The sequence below is a fragment of the Artibeus jamaicensis genome, unplaced genomic scaffold (assembly GCF_021234435.1).
Source record: "Artibeus jamaicensis isolate MK-2021 breed Jamaican fruit bat unplaced genomic scaffold, CSHL_Jam_final scaffold_1964, whole genome shotgun sequence".
Taxonomy (NCBI): Eukaryota; Metazoa; Chordata; class Mammalia; order Chiroptera; family Phyllostomidae; genus Artibeus; species Artibeus jamaicensis.
The window spans coordinates 26167917-26187689 of record NW_026522030.1 but is presented as its reverse complement, the minus strand read 5'-3'; the positions used below and the strand labels follow the sequence as shown (position 1 = coordinate 26187689).

The 19773-nt window shown below is 35.5% G+C and overlaps 1 protein-coding gene, 1 non-coding gene and 1 pseudogene across 12 annotated transcripts; 2 read left to right on the top strand and 1 right to left on the bottom strand.

The window, feature by feature from the left end:
- Positions 1–52: 52 nt before the first annotated feature.
- RMI1 (RecQ mediated genome instability 1) lies at positions 53–19271 on the top strand. Of its 11 annotated transcripts, none has more exons than XM_053656218.1 (6): positions 53–228; positions 931–1046; positions 1664–1768; positions 5905–5961; positions 15788–15880; positions 16706–19271. In XM_053656218.1, the coding sequence occupies exon 6, from the start codon at positions 16738–16740 to the stop codon at positions 18616–18618; it is 1881 nt and encodes a 626-aa protein (XP_053512193.1). In that variant the 5' UTR covers positions 53–228; positions 931–1046; positions 1664–1768; positions 5905–5961; positions 15788–15880; positions 16706–16737; the 3' UTR covers positions 18619–19271. The 11 variants fall into 11 exon arrangements, with proteins under 11 accessions (XP_053512193.1, XP_053512192.1, XP_037014493.2 ...); XM_053656217.1 differs by lacking the exon at positions 931–1046 and adding an exon at positions 14150–14281 and having other exon boundaries at positions 53–335; XM_037158598.2 differs by lacking the exon at positions 931–1046.
- Positions 2815–3027, top strand: LOC119059063 (small nucleolar RNA U3). The gene has a single exon (XR_005084360.2). It is a non-coding gene; the product is annotated as a small nucleolar RNA U3 (small nucleolar RNA).
- On the bottom strand, positions 15059–15428 carry LOC119059055 (V-type proton ATPase subunit G 1-like; annotated as a pseudogene).
- Positions 19272–19773: the final 502 nt, after the last annotated feature.

Below are 19773 nucleotides of genomic sequence, written 5' to 3'. Positions count from 1 at the left end.
TCTCGCGAGAACTAAAGGTGTCTCGTTCACTGGCACTGGGAGGGGGCGGGGAAGCAGCGTTTGCTGGGCCTGGTGGAATCCTTTGGGTTTGGAGGAGGGGCTTTAGCGCGACGGTAGTCGGGCGGGAAGAGGCAAAATAGGGTTAGGTCGCGCGGCGGCTTGGTTCCTGTATTCAGAGTCGCACGGCTCACGAACTGCTGTTGCACGAGGGGAAGGCGGGATTCCCAGGTCGGTGCTAGGCCCGAACGAATTCCCTCGCCTCCACAGACCACACTCGGGTCTCCCTTCCTCCCCGTACCGCACTCCCGCCTTGCTGCGCGGCGAGCTGCGGGTCGGTAAGTGCAGCCTGCCCACCAGCCCGGCCCTGGTCGTGGAAACCCGCTATTTGTAACGGGCCGCAGCGCCCGTCAGGCGTGGCCCGGGCGGGGGGCGCAGCTGGCCATTGGTACTGGCCGGTTCCCGACAGACGCTGCAGGGTTGTGGCGGTGAGCCGTGGAGTTTCGGAGAACTTGTCCCTTTGGTTCCTACCTTGAGCCACCACGCCCGGGAAACTCCAGGCTTCTCTACAGGGCTCTCTCTCTGTTATGAAGAGAAATTTCATTCTTTCTCTTTTCTCTTTTTCTTTTTGTTGATGGGGCCTGTGCTGCGAGTATTTTGTAGTGTCGTCTTTGCGTTTTACTTGAAAAATTCCTGGAAGTAGTATTACATTCATCCCAAATGAATGCAAGCATCAAAATACGTTTAGGTACCCGCGTTCTGTTTTCACCTCTTTAAAAAGCCTACCGTATGTCAGGGTATGCGACAGTGATCAAAACATCAAAAACCTTGCCCTCCGATGTTACCATTTTACGGTATTCAGATTACAGTACTTGCTTTGTGTCTGGTGTTCTTAAGGCCCTGTACTAAGTTTTGATGATTTCTTTTGTTAAGATCGTTCCGAATCCTGACAATCCCGGGAAATCGCCAGACTCGATTTGTACCCAGTTTTCGCATCATGATCCTTCAACTCTCCAGTTTTCCTCCACCGCCCCAATCTCATGTTGAAGGTTAAAGATGTACTTTACACGTAAAGCTAAATCCACTATTAGCAGAATACACATATATATGTATATATTTTTAATGGTAAATTTGTGCTGATTTATTACATTGGAACTTGATTTCCCTCTTGAATAATTTGCAAAATAGATGTAAGCAGCATCTTTTTAAAATGGCTATGACTTCCTCTATCCTTTCACTTTTACTTGCCTAATTAGGAAGAACTGAGCGCTTCATGAAGCACCATTTACTGGCTAGAAGGGTAGTTAACAAATACTGTTAGAGCATAGTGTCTGAGATTGTGGAGTTTAAGATCTCTAAGTGTTAATCCAGTTTTTCTAACATTGTTCCCACCCTGAAGAGTGCATTATAAGTCTTGTTGAGAGGTAAAACTTAACTCACGCTTTGGTTCTGTGGCGTATGGTTAGTGTTCAACCAAGAATCGATAAGCATATTTGGGGGCGGGAAAACTTGGATTGTAGAGATTTAATCTGCCAGTTAGGATTGGCAACATTTAATTGAAACTGTCATTTAAAACTTAGGTCAATGCACTAACACTAAGAGGCATATATAGGGATACTGTACTAGTTAATGATGTTTTTTTTCAAACTAGTTATTTTTATTGCAGCCATCATTTTCTGTGATCAGTGATGAACAGCAGTGCAAAGTAAGCCAGCCCTATCCAGGAGCTCCTTCGTCCAAATTTTACTGTCTTCTGACTGGACTCTAACTGGTAAAAGCTGTTACCTTTTGCAGATGCCATTATTGGTTGCTTTTTTTTTATTACCTTTTACAATTTACTTTTTAAGTTTAGTGTTTAAATTATAGGAAAAGTCTGTCTTTTCATCATCCTTTCATACTTTAGTGTTTTCAGCCAAACTATATTATACCTATGCCCATTCATGGACTTGCCAACTTGACTGATGCATTCAGTGGTTCCTGTTTTGTGAAATTGTATGATCATTTTGCACTCCAAGTGAATTCAGAGCTAGTATTATTTAGGTTTGAGATTTCATTTTTTAAAAGATTTTATTAGTTTTTAGAGAGTGGGGAAGAGAGGGAGAGAAAGGGCAATGTGTGGTTGCCTCCTGAGCACCCCCCCCTGGGCATCTTGCCAGCAACCCAGGCATATGTCTTGACTGGGAATCAAACCTGCGACCCTTTGGTTTGCTGCCAGCACTCAATCCACTGAGCCACACACCAGCCAGGTGGGATTTATTTTAGATAAGCTAATGTAATTGAGATGGCACACTGTCCGGCTGGATGGTTTTTTAAAATGTAGCTAACATTTCCTGAATTCCCTACCACGTACCAGATCTGGTATGTGGTACTAGCAATTTAATGCTTATTACAGTTCTGTCGGTATGCTGTGGTTATCTTTTTTTTTTATGGATGCAGAAATTAAGAACCTATCTGAGGTCACATAGCAGAGTTGGGTTTCAAACTCCTAAACCTCTTCTCTTTCTGTTTTTTGTCTTACATTAGGTTATGGAAGATCCACAGATAGCCTCACTGATTACTTCTTTCTGATTTCAGGCATTACATATAATTTCCCCCCTAATTTTCAGAGAGTACCTTCTCAAAATTTTGGGATTACTTTGAAGTCATTCCAAATGACTTACCTTTACTTTGTAGATGCAGAAAGAGGAAACATGGAGTGATTATGATGTAATTATTTGTTATTACTTATAAGTTTCAGTTACTGGTTGAATGCATTATACAATACCCAGAAGGATGGTATGTCTGCCTCTTTTTTGTATTTATCAAAAATTGAAATATAAGACTATACTTTCAGGGATCATCTCTATAGTTTGTTACTAGAGAACTTTCTCTGAACGTGTAGAGTACCTGAAACCATGAGGAGGAAATGGAGTGTACTCTTGAGCGTGAAGCTGGTTCTTAGTGTTGCTTTGGTAACTGCCATTTGCCATTGATGATTGTTCTTCTTTCTCCTTGGAGAAAGTACAAGGGAGAGAATACTATCTGATTGGTTTTCTTATAATAAAATAAAATAATAAAATAAAAAAAGAAATATGTGAGGCTGCCTGAAAATTAATTTATAAGTTAAATATGCTTAAGTCTTAGTGATGAGTGATAGGCTTTTCCTATTCTATTTTCTTTGTGCTCAGTTCCTGCAGTCAAGATCTAGAATGTAGATTATCAAGTTTACTATGCATAAAATGTCAGTTTGTTAAAACTTTTTTCATTGATTATAAAAGTAGTGGGGATGATGATATATGTAGTTTTATATCTGCTCTTTTTTGTAACAATAAAATATGAACATGTCACTGAATAGTCCTTAAAAATGTTTTTTTTAAGATGCTATTACCCTCCAGTCCGTAGATCGTTTCTGTTTTCTTTTTTTCCACACTACAAAAACAATGATAAATACTCTGGCACATAAATTTTTGTCTACATTTCTGATTGTTTCCTTAAGATTAATTTTGGAGAGTAAAAAAAGTGGATCATATGGTATGAACGTTTCTTAAAGTACAATTTAAAAAGCATATACTTTTGAGGATTAGGGGCTGTTTTTGTGTGTATGAGCAGATGGGAGGCCGTGCTGCCCTAGCTAACATCTCCTCTCTGAGTTGCTTCTACCTGCAGTAACTATGGTTACTCAATTTCTTGAGACAGGAAGGAACGAAAACCTTAGGAATTCTCTGAAGGAGAAGATGCAAGTAATAGAATTAATAAATTATTAAGGGGTTCAGTTATTGAAACCCAGTCTAAACATTATAATATAGATTCTACATGATAATACCTTTTCCATTTGATTAAACATTTTAATAAATCTTTGTAACCTATGAAAAATAATTTTGTTGTACATAGGATTATTTAGGAAATAGTACAATAGAAATATTTAGGAAAATTTATGCTATTATACATAGAATTTTTTTATTACATCTGTTATTACATGCAGTTGCAGGGAGATCAATATACCTTCTACTTTGTTGTTAAATGAAGAATTCTGTGTAACAAATGTGCTTTTAGCAGTTTTTCCCCCAAAGTTCTTGACTTTTTGGTAAAACATTTTATGTTAGCTGTATTTGAGTTAATATCACAATGTTAAATATCTCTTAACCCATTTTTTTAAAGGTTTGGTTATCTTTTGGGGTTTTAATCATTGCAATTTTTTGTCTAGTTTTGATAATATTTTTATAAAATTATAGGAGGTAGTTAGCTTCAAAAGTGGAGATTCAAACTCTAGAGAGTAGTACTTGGAGTGAATTATAAATTAGTACTGCCACACATTAATAGAACAATTTAGATACTGTTTAGTTGAGCAGTGTTTCTCAGATTTTTGTCTCAACTGTCTTTTGAAAATTTTGTTACTTGCCATGATAACAGCACTAATAAGTGCATGTTTGAGATATTAAAAAATAAATGCATCCATAAGCTTTAAAATATGTTACATTTTTGAAATTTTAAAAATGTGTTTTTGTAGAGTTACAATGAAGGAAAAGTATTACTTAACCATGACATTATTGTTTTGAAGCTGTCATAAAGACAGATGCAGCCCTGGCTGGTGTAGCTCAGTGAGTTGAGCGCCACTGGCCTGCGAACCAGAGGATGGAGGTTCTATTCCCAGTCAGGGCACATGCCTGGGTTGTAGGCCAGTTCCCAGCAAGGGGGTGCACAAGAGGCAACCATACATTGGCATTTCTCTCTCCCTCTCTCCCCTTCCCCTCTCCTCTAAAGATAAATAAATAAAATCTAAAAAGAAAATGCAATAGGTGATGTTGAATTTTTCTTTCACTTGATTTTGTAAATGAAATAATTTGGAATGCACTAAGTGAGCTTATTATTTAAATGAGATCTGGAAGTCTGTTTATTTTAATAGTGTACTCATAGAATAGCCGTGTATGAGTAAGTTTTACATGTAAGTAGGTTTTATATATAAAAGGGAACTGGTGATACTACTATATTCTTTTTCCACTTAAGTCAACAGGGTCTAGAAAAAATAGGAATGGAGATTAGCAGAATTTATGTTCTATTTCTAGGTCTTCTACTAGATACGATCTTTATATCTTAATCTTTATGCCTCAATTTCATTCTCAAATAGATGAAAATATCTACCTACTGTAAGTTGTTATTTTGAAATTTAGGTTATAACTGCAGATGTAAAAGTATTTTGCAAAAAGTTGAAAGTTTTACAAGTAAGAGTTTTTAATTTTTATTTTCAGCAAACTCTTGTCTTTAATTCTCTGTTTATATAGTTGTACCTGCTGGGATTTTAGGTTTAATATCTGAAATTCATCCTTGTTCATTTAATTTTCTGTCTAGCCTTGACCTTTTCAATTCACAACTAATCTTTCTTCCTTTCTTACTGTTTTTTACCTGGTCCTAAAAGTATCAACAGTATTATCTCCTAGTATTTAATAGACTCAGATAGAAAATAGCATTTGTGTTATATGGTTGCTTGTAATTTAGGGGTGTATACTGTACCCAGAGTTATTTATAGTATAAAACACTTTGCAAACCACTAAATTGTTATTGTGATTTTTATACTTGATACTTCTCTTAAAAACAGTTTTTAACTACTCAAACTACATTTTTCCCTGACTTCTGTTTACTTACTGTCATCACATTACTACACCTGTGGAAATTATACTAAGGCCATTTGCCAGTACTGTGTTTTTTACATTTTAGTGGAGGAAATAGGTAACTTACTAAATGAGCTCACCTAAGAGCCATGGATCGGGTATAATTTTTGAGTTAAAAAAAACAGTACTTTGGAATCTTAGGTTATATAAGTATAGTTATTTCAGTCTAGATGTTACTAAGCTCTGCTTTTATGAAATTGTGCTTGGTGGTTTTAACTTACCTTTATTTTAATTAAATTCATATTTTGTTACTTTGTTTTAGGTCTTTTAAGCATACAGCTGAATTTGATTTATTCAGTTTGAGAGGATCTTTTAACAGGTGATTTGATCTATGTTCATCATGATTGGTAACATTTTTAGACTTATTTCTACCATCTTATTTAGTTTCTGTATATTGTACTTGCCCACTCCTTTTGTGTCTTCTGTTGGATTGTTTTCTTTTTTCTATCTTTTCTTCAGCAAGTTTGAAAGGTGGTTGGGATATTTCGGTTCTTTTGGTGTTTGTCTTCAGCTTTTATTGAAGTAAAATTCATAGTTTTTTGGTGTGTAGTTCTATGAGTTGTGGCAAGCATACGGTTATATCACATCACCATTAATGTAGTTTGCTGTGTGTAATGCATACCCACATTTTTGACCCAAATTTTCAGGAAAAAAATCTTCCATTTTGATTTTTATTTATTTATATTTAGAAACAAGATTGATTATTATATTCCAGGGTATTATTTTGCATACTGATATAATTATTGCTTTCTACAGTTATACTTCTAGTGCCTAAGCATAAATAAAAATTAAAAACATATAGATACTGAATTAGTATTACCCTTGTATAATGTGCATCCTTATTTTCCCCTCAAAAATTTGAGCAAAAAAAATACCCATTATAGACAGCAAAATACGTTATATAGTCTGTCTGGCTTCTTTCACCTGGCATACCACATTTGACATTGTTTTAGTCTATTTGGGTTACTCTAACAAAATACCATAAACTGGGTGACATAAATGACAGATTTATTTCTCTGGAGGCCGGGAAGTCTAAGATCAAGGCAATGGCAGATTTGGTGGGTGTCTGGTGAGGACATATTTTCTGGTTTGTGGATGACCATCTTTTTACTGTAACCTCACGTGGTAGAAAGAGCAAGGTAGTTATGTTAAGTAGGGGTTCTGTTTTACATGAGTTCATAGCTCTTTCATGAGAGTTCCACCCTCATGGTTTATCATGCCCAGAAGACCCCACCTCTTAATACCATCACATTGGGCATTAGGATTTTAACATATAAATTTGGAGGGGGGGGCACAGTCTATAGCGACATTCCTTCATGTTATTGCATCTATTAGTTTATTCATATCAATTATGCATGATATTTCATTACAATGCTGTAGTGCAATTTGTTTATTCATTCACCAGTTGAAAGAGATATGGGTTGTTTCCAGGTTTGGTGGTTATGAATAAAGGTGCTATAAACATTTATATACAGGTTTTTAATGACTGTGAATTTTTATTTTTCTTGAGTAAATATCTAGTAATATGATTACTCGGTTGTATTGTATAGGTGCATATTTAACTTTCTGAGAAAATGCTGATCTGTTTTTCTAAGCCGCTGTGATATTGTTTTGCTAAATTGTTTTCCAAAGTGACTCTGCCATTTTCCATTCCCACTAGTAAACATGAGAATTCCAGTACTTGGTGTTGTCAGTTACTTTTTATTTTATCTATAATAGACACATAGTTCAAATTGTGCTTTGAATTTTGCATTTTCCTAATGTCTAAGCACATCAAGCATCTTTTAATGTGTTTACTTACCATCTGTATATCTTTGGTGAGATATCTATTCCAATCTTTTGCTCATTTTATTTATTTATTTATTTTTAAGATTTTATTTATTTATTTTTAGGGAGAAGGAAAGGGACCTGGCCCACATATGAAGGTTTATTTTTGGACTCTATTCTGTTCCATTGGTCTATGTGTCTTTCTTAATGCTGTTTTTTTCTATTTTAATTTGTATGCTTTTAATTTTTTTGTTGTCTTATTGCACTGACACAGTCCTCCAGTACAATGTTGAAATGTTGAGAGTGGACATTTTTGCCTTATTCCTGATCTTAAGGGGAAAGCATTTTGTCTTTTATACCTTTAAATTTTAAACATAAATACTATTGTACTATTTTGTTCATTGCTAGCAGAAGAAATGAAAAACTCAGTAGAGCATGTGAAAGGTAATAAGAAAAATCTCCTCCCAAAATTAAACACCAGTACAAAGAAGTCAGTGGAACATAGGAAATCAAAGAAAATAAAATTTTATATGTATCATTTAAAATATCAAACTTTAAAGAATAGTTTTGAAAAATAGCAACCCTGTGCCCTTATCCTTTGTCCCTTTTTCCCAGAGGCAACCACTTTCAACTTTTGTTGCCAGTCTTTTTTTGTATTTACTTCTATAGCTCTGGAAGCAATGCAAATATTGATATTTGATATTTCAGTATTAGGCATTAGTCTGTTGACTTTCACTACAGAGATGAGGATTAAGCTCTTTTCCCCCATCCTTCTACCCCTCCCACCTTCACCCTCATACCATTTGTTGATCTTATTTTATCTCTTTATAGCTGCATTATAAAGTTTTTGCCAGATTAGTATTCAGAGTGTATATGTATATTACTATATACATGTTTGCAACTAAGTCATGTAGTACTCAAATATTACTTTTCTTTCCTGTTAAGTATTTTGTTTTCTTTTGAGTTCTTCTTTTTTTCTCGTTTTTGTATTTTTTTCTTGAGTACAATTCCTAACTCCTCCCATTAGTTAAATTTCTGTTGTACATTGAGATACATCAGTGCTCTGGCTAACAGGTATAAACTAAGAATGAGATAGACATGAAATCCTGGGTTTTACACAATTTCATCTTCTGGAAAAATAATTTCTCCTGAGGCCTTCTGGGCTGTTTGCCTTTATATCCTGCAAATACCCTTAACTGTGATGCTTTGCTTCTCTTTTGTGTAAGGTTAAGAGTATCATGCCTTCTCTTTCTTATTTTATTCCTCTATTATGTTAGAACACACCCTACATTAACAAAAATTGTTTTGTACAATGTTGATCTGAAAATGTTTTTATTTCATTGTCATTCTTGGTTGATACTTTCCTGGGTAGAGATTTATAGGTTGGAAATAATTTTCATTCAGAAATTCCAAGGAGTTGCTCATTTACTTTATAGCTTCCATTGAGAAGTCTGAAGCCATTTTCATTCCCAGTATTCTGAATCTGACCTATTTGTTGTTTGTTTTCCTTTTCTGGAAGCTTGCAAAATCTTCTTCCTGTTTCCTAAAATTTTATAAAGGTATGATTTGTTATATTTTTATTTATTGTGTTGGGTCCTTTAAATCTGGAAGCTTTCATTTTTGTTGTAAATTTTCCTGAATTTGTTTCTTTGATTATTGCCCCTTTAATCCCCCTCATTCTATTGATTTCTTTGTACTGCTCTACTTTTCGAAGAGATTTTATTATTTTCCATCATTCTACTGTTTTTCATTTCTGCGATTGTGTTTTAAATTTCTAAGATTTGTGGGGGTGTTTTGTTCTGTGAATATTCCTTGTTACAGCATTCTTACTTCATGAATATGATGTCTTTGCTCTCTGAGGATATTAATGATAGCTTTTTTGAAAGTTTCTGTCTCCCTTCATGGTCACTTCATTGCATTTTTTTCTCTTTGATATGATTTATTTTATAGGTTTTTCTCAGATATCTTGTTGTAATTAAGAGTGGGAAACTAGAAAGAAAGCTGGTCGGAACTGTTGAGTCTGTTGATGTGGTCTCAGAAAGACCATTTAATTAGAGAACCTCTCATGTTAGTGCATATATCTAGGTCACGGTGGTAGGATCATCCAGAGAAAGATTTTTTAGTCTCCTTCTAGGAGAGTGTAGGCCTAGTCACTATTATTTCTTGGAGTTTTGTGGAGGAAGAGAGTAGCATGTGTTCAGCATTTAGTGTTTAAGAATTAATTTGTTCTAGTTTCAGTATAGCACCTTCAACGATGCTCTGGTGTCCCTCAGTCTAAAAAGCCTCTGATTTAGAAGATCGAATTTGCAGTGTCACTGATGTGGGCTGAGGATGCCACAGTCTTAATTAATGTCTTAAAGAGTCTCCTAATTAGTCATGTTTTTAGAGTGCCCTTTACTTCCAAACATACATGGTATTGCCTTTTATGGGTTCTGGATTTTAAATCAGCCACTCTTAATCCCAGCTTCGAATTCAGCTTTCAGGTGTCTGCTTTATAGCTTTCAAAATTTGTTGCCACTGTTTCCTCTCCCATTTTCTTTGTCCTTAAGAGTTTTTTTTTTAATTTATTTTAATTTTACTTTAGAGTGGGAGGTAAGAGGAGAGGAGGGAAAGCATCTTTCATGTGAGATTGAAACAATGACCAGTTGCCGACTCGGGTCCCGCAACCCAGGCACGTGCCCTGACTGGGACTCAAGCTAGTGATCCTCTGGTTTGTGGGATGACACACAACCAACTGACCCACACTGGCCAGGGCTGTTCTAAGAATTTTATGGACTTTTAAAAATCTGTTCTCTGTGGAGTTTCAGGAGGGATTATAAAGATGTGTGTTTTACCCTTATATATATAATTTTATATTTTTTCTATAAATTTCTAAACCTACTCAGAATCTCTGTCTTCCTTGACAAAACAGGAATACCTAAACTTCCCTCTGAATTCTTTTTTTCCTACATTTTTACCGTCTCAAATTTTAGATCCAGCTTGTTGAATCTTAAGATTTTTTTTTTACCTTCTGTCCTTAATGTTTTGCCATTTGCTATTTGCCATACTATGTTTACTTGTAGATTTTTTTAAATGCTGCCTAGTAGTATTGGGGATTTCCAGCCTGGAGAATTTATCTTTCTTGACTTTCAGGAAAATTTCAATATTATTTTTTATTTTCACTTTTATTTATCCCCCCCCCCAATTTTATTGAGAAATAATTGACATACAGGGTCTGACAGAAGTAAGGCCTGCTTAAGTGTGGTTGGTAGGGTCATTATGGGTGTAATAATTTATAGTTTTAATTTGAACGTTGCACCTAAAATGTCAGATGGTGTGCTTGAGCGCGATAATGTTATGTTACAGAATTACATGCTTGTGATTTTGTAATAAAAGATTTTGTAATAAAAAAAGGGGTGTTATTTGTGCTGGGCCCTGTACATCACTGTATAAGTGATGGTTTGAAATGATTATCACAGTAGGTTTAGTGAACATCCATCATCTCATATAGGTACAATAAAAAGAAGAAAAAATAATTGTCTTTGTGATGAGTACTCTTAGGATGTACTCTCTTAACTTTCTGAACATATAGAGCAGTGTTATCTATATTCATCATGATGTATATTATTACATCCTTAGTATTTATAACTGGAAATTTATGTTTTTTGACCACCTTCAACCATTATTATTATTTTATTATTAGTGATTTTTGAGAGAGGGAGAGAAAGAAAAACAATGATATGTTTTTCTACTTACACATTCATTGTTGATTCCCTAACCTGGGATCCAACCCACAACCTTGGTATATTGGGACAATGCTGTATTAAAAACTGTGATTATCTTCCCTACATAGCTTTTTAAAGTCTTATTTTTTTAATCTTTATACTCTCTTCTGACTAATTTCCAGTGCACAAGTTCTCCCTTCATTTGTTTTATTCTGTTGTTTGTCCCATATTTTATACTTCTAATTTTAGAGACTTTCCTTTTTTTTTTTTACGATTTTATTTATTTATCTTTAGAAGGGAAGGGAAGGAGAGGAGAGAAATATCAGTGTATGGTTGCCTCTTGTGCATCCCCCACTGGGAACTGGCCAGCAACCCAGGCATATGCCCTGACTGGGAATCGAACCGTGATCCTTTGATTCGCAGGCTCGCGCTCAATCCACTGAGCTACACCAGTCAAGCGAGACTTTCCTATTTCCAAGATTTCCCATTGCTTCTTTTCATAAATGTCTGTTATCATTTAATTATTTATTTAAAGGATATTAGCCCAATTTTTAAAGTCTATTTAGTATGTTCAAAGAGGTCTTTAAAAACCATTTAAGATTTTTTATTTAAAAAAATTTTAAACAAGTGAAAATTCTCCTGTTTATTTTGTATACTAATGTGGCTCATGGCAGTAATTTTTCTCGAGTATATTATCATTTTAGTTTGAGAGCTCATGTTGGATAGGAGTTTTTCCCATGCATTTTGCTCTTTTGTGTGGTTTTCAAGTTGCTTTCAGCCTGATCCTCTGGTGGGCATAGCTCTAGGTCAGCTGTTTCATTAGGGATTTGAGCTTTTACTTGATGTGAATAGCCTACTTCTGGACTATACTGTGTATTCTATACATGTTATGTAGGCCCTATTTACTGATGCACAAAGATCTTATTCTTTTTTATTGAGTGTAGCTATGTACCAAATGTGTTATTTCCTGTATATCCTTCTAAAGGTCCTTTATGTATGTACAGGGAAATAAGAGTATGCTTATTTTCCTTTCTTTTGTACACAAAAGTTAGAACATGGTTTTTGTTTCCTTATTTAGTTTCCTTATTTCCTAATAAGTTAGGAAATACTCCCATTTAAATCAGAAAGCTTTAGTGTAGAGATTGTTGGTTTCTTTGTTATAGAGACATGTAGATTTGACTTGACATGGTTTATTTTCATCAATATAAACCAGGGACTTGATCAAAATGGCCAGGGACTTTTCCTACCTTTGGATTTTTTACATAGTTTTCATATATCATTAAATATATATGTGGTATATATCTATACTCTCCATCATTTTCTTCAATATAAAGATTCACCAGCTCAGTAATTATAATGACCTCCATTCCTTTAAAATGTTGTTCATGTAATTCTCACAACAACTATACTACTTTACATTTTAACCATGTGTTAAATTAATAGTGTGACCACTTGTTTATGGTAATAGTGTGTAAGTGAAAAATAATAGGTACCATGGTTGTTCTCTGAACCACTGATTATTTTTTTTTACTTTTTTTTAATTTTTTAATTTTTTTAATATTAAATTTTATTTAGTTACTTTTTTTTAAAATTTTTTAAATTGATTATGCTGTTACAGTTGTTCTATTCCCCCCCTTCATTCCCCTCCCCCCTGCCCCCCATCCCCACCATTACCCCCCTTTAGTTTATGTCCATGTGTCTCAAGTCCTTTAGGTTCTATATTTCCCATGCTATTCTTGCCCCCCCCATCTATTTTCTATCTACTGTCTATGCTACTTATTTTCTGTACCTTCTCCCCCCATCTCCTCCTCCCACTCCCCTGTTGCTAACCCTCCTTGAGATCTTCATTTCTATGTTTCCACTCCTGATCTAGCTGTCCTTTTAGTTTGCTTTCATTTTAGGTGTGGTTGTTAATCACTGTGAGCTTGTTGTTCTTTCACTGTTCATGTTTCTTTAACTTCTTTTTCTTAGATAAGTCCCTTTAACATTTCATAGAATAAGGGCTTGGTGATGATGAACTCCTTGAATTTGATCTTATCTGAGAAGCACCTTATCTGTCCTTCCATTCTAAATGAAAGTTTTGCTGGATAGAGCAATCTTGGTTGTAGGTCTTTAGATTTCATGATTTGGAATATTTCTTTCCAGCCCCTTCTTGCCTGTAAGGTCTCTTTGGAGAAATCTGCTGACAGTCTGATGGGGACTCCTTTGTAGGTGATTGTCCCCTTAGCTCTTGCTGCTTCTAGGATTCTCTCCTTCATTTTAATTTTGGCTAATGTAATTATGATGTGCCTTGGTGTGTTTCTTCTTGAGTCCAACTTTTTTGGTACTCTCTGAGCTTCTTGGATTTCTTGGAAGTCTATTTCCTTTGCCAGATTGGGGAAATTTTCTTTTATTATTTGTTCAAATAAGTTTTCCACTGGTGGCTGTTCTTTTCCCCCTTCTGGTACCCCTATAATTCGGATATTGGAGCGTTTAAAGATGTCCTGGAGGTTCCTAAGCTTCTCCTCATTTTTCTGAATTCTTATTTCTTCATTCTTTTCTGTTTGGCCATTATTTGCTTTCTTCTGGTCCACTCCATTGATTTGAGTCCCAGTTTCCTTTTCATCGCTATTGGTTTTCTGTGGAATTCCATTCATTTCCATTAGTTTAGCTTTCATATGTTTCTCTAATTTGTGGCTATAATCAACCAGATCTGTGAGGATCCTGATGACCAGTGTTTTAAACTGTGCGTCTGAGAGTTTTGCTATTTCTTCGTCGCTTAGATTTATCTCTGGGGCTTTGAGGTCTTCTTGCGACATTTTTGGTCTGTTCTGGCCCTTTAAGTGAGAGAAGCGGTGCCTTGGACTCCCAGGTCGCTGGGTTGTGACGCTGTATGTGGAGGCGTGAGAGCGGGGAAATGGCGGCGCCCTCTACTGCCGCATGCCGTGGGAACGCTGGGCCCCGGTCCAACCGCCCACTCCCTCGCCTGTCCGCTCGCTCGCAAATAGGCGACCGCAGTCAACATGCAGCACCGCCTCCCCACTGTCTCCTCTGCAGTCGCTCACTAGGTCCAATCCTGCGTTTAGAACCCGTGCGTCTGGATTCGTGCGTCTGGATTCCGCGCCTGGGTCCGTCCGACCGAGTCCTCCTGTGCAACCCCTCCCCAGATGCCGGTTTCGCCCCTTACCGGTCGGGCTGAAGAATTTGTTGTTAACGGACTTCCGAAAAGTTCAATTTTCCGTGTTCTGGTTGTGTTTTCTGATGCTAATATTTAGTTGTCCCTAAACTTGGTTGTGTGAGAAGGCACAGCACATCCACCTATACCTCCATCTTGGCGGAAGTCCTCTGAACCGCTGATTATTTACTGTTCTAGCTCTTTTAATTTTTTTATATGATAAAGAATTTTCACTTTTAACTAATAACATGTAACAAGTTCTTAAGTTGTCATCTAGTAATTTTGCATAAGGGAAACTAAAAGTAGCCCAAACAGTGCTATTCATTGTTCGAACCCTTAGCCAAAAAGTATTATTTTAAGGCTTCCTGTTGCTTAATACTGGTTACAAATAACTACTTTTTTCATAGATAAAGCTCTTGACCTTCAAGAAAGCTTTAGGGGAAAAAAGATCTTAACTTCCTTTCCTTATTAAAAAAAACAAAAAAACCCAGAACCTTTTTTTAACTACACCTAAGAAAGAAAAAGTCAGTACTAAATATATATATATTGCTTGAGCTAAAGAAACCAGACAATGTATATATCAATTACATTTCTAAGAAATACAAGGTAAAAATTGAAATCTTTGGATTAAGTTTAAAACTTATGCTATTGTTTATAAAGTGAAGGGGCTTACCATATACAGAAATAATTTGATGCCTTTTCACAAGAAATAGCTTGAACTTTGCTAATGGTTCATATTCCATGAAGGCATCTAAAATGCCAATCTATGGAACAAGTCCTTCTTTCTTCTCTTACCTATTTATATGGTAGTTTTCATGGATTTCTGGCTGAAGTTGTAGGCAAGACCAAAGGTTATCCAGGACTTCATCCTTGTTCTGCCAGAAAGTCTGGAGAATTGTCTTCTGGTTATCCTCCTCTACCTCAGTGCTGCCACTGCCATGGTATCCCAGAGCCCCAGCTTCCTTGGCCTTGAACTCTTTCTCCCTCTGCAGGCGATACTGTTTAATTTCAGCCTGAGCTGCTTTGGCCTGCTTCAGCCACTGGTCTCTTGTGGGCCATGGATACTTTCTGGGCAGTCTGCTTCTCTGCCTATAGCAGCTGCTGGATTCCTTGTTACTTGCCACATAGCAGGTGATTCTGGCTGCGAAGGTGAGTGGCCATTTTAAATGGCCTGAATTTGCCCCTTAAGTCATCTGGCTTAGCTGCCTAATATCTGTGTCTGGGCTGGTCCCTGACCTCTGCCCTCTCTGATCTCTGTTAATTTTCGTACTAGCCCACGAAGTAAGTACTATATAAACAAGGAAGCAAGCTAAAGTGTGTAAGTTTCTCATGGTCACTTGCTTTTGTTTATATTACTCCAAACCTCACTTTTAAAACTATATTACCTATACTCTACCCTGATTGATAATAGGAGCCTGAAAAACCAAACTATCAAACTCTTGCACTCTTGAAAATAGGTCAGTGATTTTTTTTTGCAGCTTCATCTTACAACCATTGTTGCTTCTTGTCTTACTTCCCAGGGCTATTTCTGAGCAGTAGATGTTACAAGTACTACTACCCTGAACAACCAGTTCCAAGTCCTGTCATCAAATCCTATGTTTCTGTTCCAAATGGTGAGTTTCTTATGGACATATTACAACTTTCATAAATTCTGACTCTTAGATATCTTTAGCTGTAGAAGGAAAAAATATACTTATGAGAACATAGGGTTAATTTGTCTTTACTTTTTTGCTACTGTTTTGTCATACCAAGAAAATCAGAAGTATATTTACCTGGTAGGACTATTGAAATTATTTAGGTAAAGGAGATGCTTTGTATCAGGTGAGAACTTATTGTTGTTATAACTTTATTCTTAGATCACATATCTAAGTGCTATATGGTGAAATACGATGCTATGTTTTAAAAGAGTGTGCATTGTAGTTATGAAAATAACCTTAGTGAATATTGTTTCTTTTTTTCTATTGCCTGAATAATTAGGAGGATGCTTTTATTAGACTTTAGACTATTTCCAAGACCCAAACTCAAGTAGTTTCTTAACCAAATTTTAAGTAATTAAAATATAGTTATTAATATAATAATTATCATTTATTATGTGTCTTTCATAGGTCTGACATGTTTTACAAATGTTAATCATGTAATCATCAAAAAAACATGTAAGATAGATAAATGTCATATGAAAAAACTGGGTTAGAAATTTATATTAAGTCAGAGAGCTTATAATTTGGATGAGTTACCTTTCAGCCCTTTTACTTTTCTCATTATATCATCTGCTTACTTGTGGTATTTTAAATTTGGGTATGTAGAAAGTGAAAGACTTTTAAATTCTGAATCAAGAAAAATAAAAAGGGTGTGGTTATACATGTTTTATGCACTCTACAGGATTATAGAGACAATATTTAAGTGTACTGAATTCTAATTCTTTTGTTTTTTGTTTTTAGGTAACAGATAACATAATTTTTATTTAAAAGAAATGAGTGTAACTAGTATCGCATTAAGAGTTGAAACCTGGCTTTTGGCTACCTGGCATGTAAAAGTACCGCTAATGTGGCTGGAAGCTTGTATTCATTGGATCCAAGATGAAAATGATAATGTTACTTTGAGTCAGGCACAAATAAATAAACAAGTTTTTGAGCAATGGCTCCTTACTGATCTGAAAGATTTGGAGCATCCTCTTTTACCTGATGGCATTTTAGAAGTTCCGAAAGGAGAACTGAATGGATTTTTTGCTCTGCAGATTAATTCATTGGTTGATGTAAGTCAACCTGCGTATTCCCAGATACAAAAGTTGAGAGGAAAGAATACTATGAATGAGCTAATTACAGCTGAAACACAAGTAACCCAAAAGCCTTGGGAAGCAAAGCCTTCACGAATGTTGATGCTACAGCTAACTGATGGAATTGTCCAAGTGCAGGGAATGGAATATCAGCCTATTCCAGCTCTTCATAATAATCTTCCTCCAGGTACAAAAATTTTGATTTATGGAATCATTTCTTTCCGCCTTGGTGTTCTCTTACTGAAACCAGAAAATGTGAAGGTGTTGGGAGGAGAAGTAGATGCTCTTTTAGAGGAATATGCTCAAGAAAAAGTACTTGGAAGATTAATTGGGGAACTTGATCCTATAGTTTCAATCATACCAAATAATTCTAACCAAAACATTCCCAGAAATACAGATGATCTAGATGTTGTGTTGGGACCTTCTGATGAAGAACTCTTGGCAAGTCTTGATGAAAATTATGAGCTTGCAGCAGTTAATGCCACCTCCTTGGAAAGAAGATGCTTTAGTACAGGTAGTTCCTCAAATGCTATTTCCACAAGGCAGTCGGGTTTTGAACCAGGACTTGTTATTTCTCCAAGACCAAAGGAGAAACCACCAAATCAATCTGTGCATTTCACTGATGGGGAATTAGATGACTTTTCATTGGCAGAGGCCTTGCTTTTAGAAGAAGCTGCCCAGGAACAACAAATGGAGACTAAAGAATTGCAGCCATTGACTTTGAACAGAATCACAGATGAAAATACAATGAGATCTTCACATGAGCCTAATGTTCTGAATAATTTTTCTGTGATTTGCAAAAATGGTAACAATTGGAATAAAAAAAAATTATCTGAACAGATGACTAATGAAGACAACTCTTTTAGTTGTTTATCTTCTACAGACCACAACAGTAGTGTTTTTTCAGTTCATGATAATCCACACCTGTACCATGACTTTACAAATAAAGAGAAGAATTCAGAACCAAGTGATAAGGTAAAACAAACCATTAGCAGTTCAGATATCCATTCCTTAAATAATAAAATTTTAAATGAAAAACTAGTTAATTATGTACCAAAAAAGAATTCACAAATTTCTAATGAAAGTGACCACCATTTTCAGCATTGTTCTCCAAGATCATCAGAGGACAGCACTAATCTTTCTGTCACCATGGATTTGTATTCTCCCCCCTTTATCTATTTGTCTGTTCTAATGGCCAGCAAACCAAAGAAAGTTATAACAGTAAAAGTCAAAGCCTTTATTGTAACCTTAACTGGAAATCTCTCAAGTTCCAGTGGCAAATGGAATATAGCAGCAAAGATTTCTGACGGTACTGCATATCTAGATGTAGATTTTGTAGATGAAATACTTATTAGTTTGATAGGGTTTTCAGTACCAGAGATGAAAAAATTAAAAAAAGAACCTGTTCAGTATCAGAAATTCCTGGAAGGTTTGCAGAAATGTCAGCGAGATCTAATAGATTTGTGCTGTCTAATGACTATTTCGTTTAATCCGTCCTTGACTAAAGCAATGGTAGTGGCATTAGAAGATGTTAATGTGGAACACCTTGAGAACCTAAAGAAGCGATTGAATAAATAATATACTAAAATAGTAATAGAAAACAATGAAATATTTAGAATTTGTCCTTTTATTTTTGAAACTTTCTTTTTGTAAAAGGGACACAGGAAATTTCATGACTTCAATTTAAAAGTGTTTAATCATGTTTGTGTGTTTAGGTTTTCTTAATAAATTTTTTATAGCAACTATTTAAAAAAGGAACTTGGTGACTCACTGTTATTGAGAAATTTTGTTATCCACTTATTTTTGTGACTTATTTTCTACTTTAAATTTAAATTTATTTTAAATGAATGCTCCGTAAGTTTCTTCATCCTTTCTTTTTTAAAAAGAGATTTTATTTATTTATTTTTAGAGAGAGGGGGAGGGAGAGAAACATCAGTGTGTAGTTGCCTCACACATCCCCACCTGGGGAGCTGCCCTGCAACCCCGGCACATGCCCCAACTGGGAATCAAACCAGGAACTCTGGTTTGCAGGATAGCACTCGATGCATTGAGCCACACGAGCAAGGGCTGTCCATAATTCTATCTGGAGTATAAGAGTTTGCGGCTTCTCAGTCTCTCAAATACTTATACAAGGTATTACTGAAAAAGATTTTTGACAATCTGCTAATTTATATTGTATTCTTTTGAATTGTCTTGATGGTATTCTTAAATATTTCTCAAACAATAAGATGATAATAGGACACCTAATTTTTAGAATACTCTCTAATAATTAGGAGTAAAAGACGGATCGTTCTATTAATAAATTTAATAAGTCTGGTGTTTTCTTTGTATATTTGTGAATTCACACTGTTAGTATTCATTGTAGCTTTGAGATTCAGGGCGGCAGACCCACAGTGCATTTAAAAGAGTCAGTATAAATCAAATCAACTTTAAATATGTATTTGAGATTATTATTTTCCCATGATGGCCTGGTTCTTCACGTCAGTTTTATGGGACCTCAGTATTAATGAAATGAAGCAGCTACATAAACCCTAATTAATTAATTAACTAGAAGGCTAAGATTTAAAAATTTTTTTAAAATATATTTTATTGATTATGCTATTAGTTTCCCATTTTCCCCCCTTTATTTTTCCCCCCTATGTCCTTGGTGTTCACATGTGAACATTATTAAATGTTATCAAGCTATTTATTCAAGAGTTTTAAGTTTTTATAAAAAATGAATATTAACTGAAT

What these genes read in the sequence shown, in the direction of transcription:
- RMI1 (XM_037158604.2), top strand. Translation starts at nt 16,738, where the DNA reads ATGAGTGTAACTAGTATCGCATTAAGAGTTGAAACCTGGCTTTTGGCT.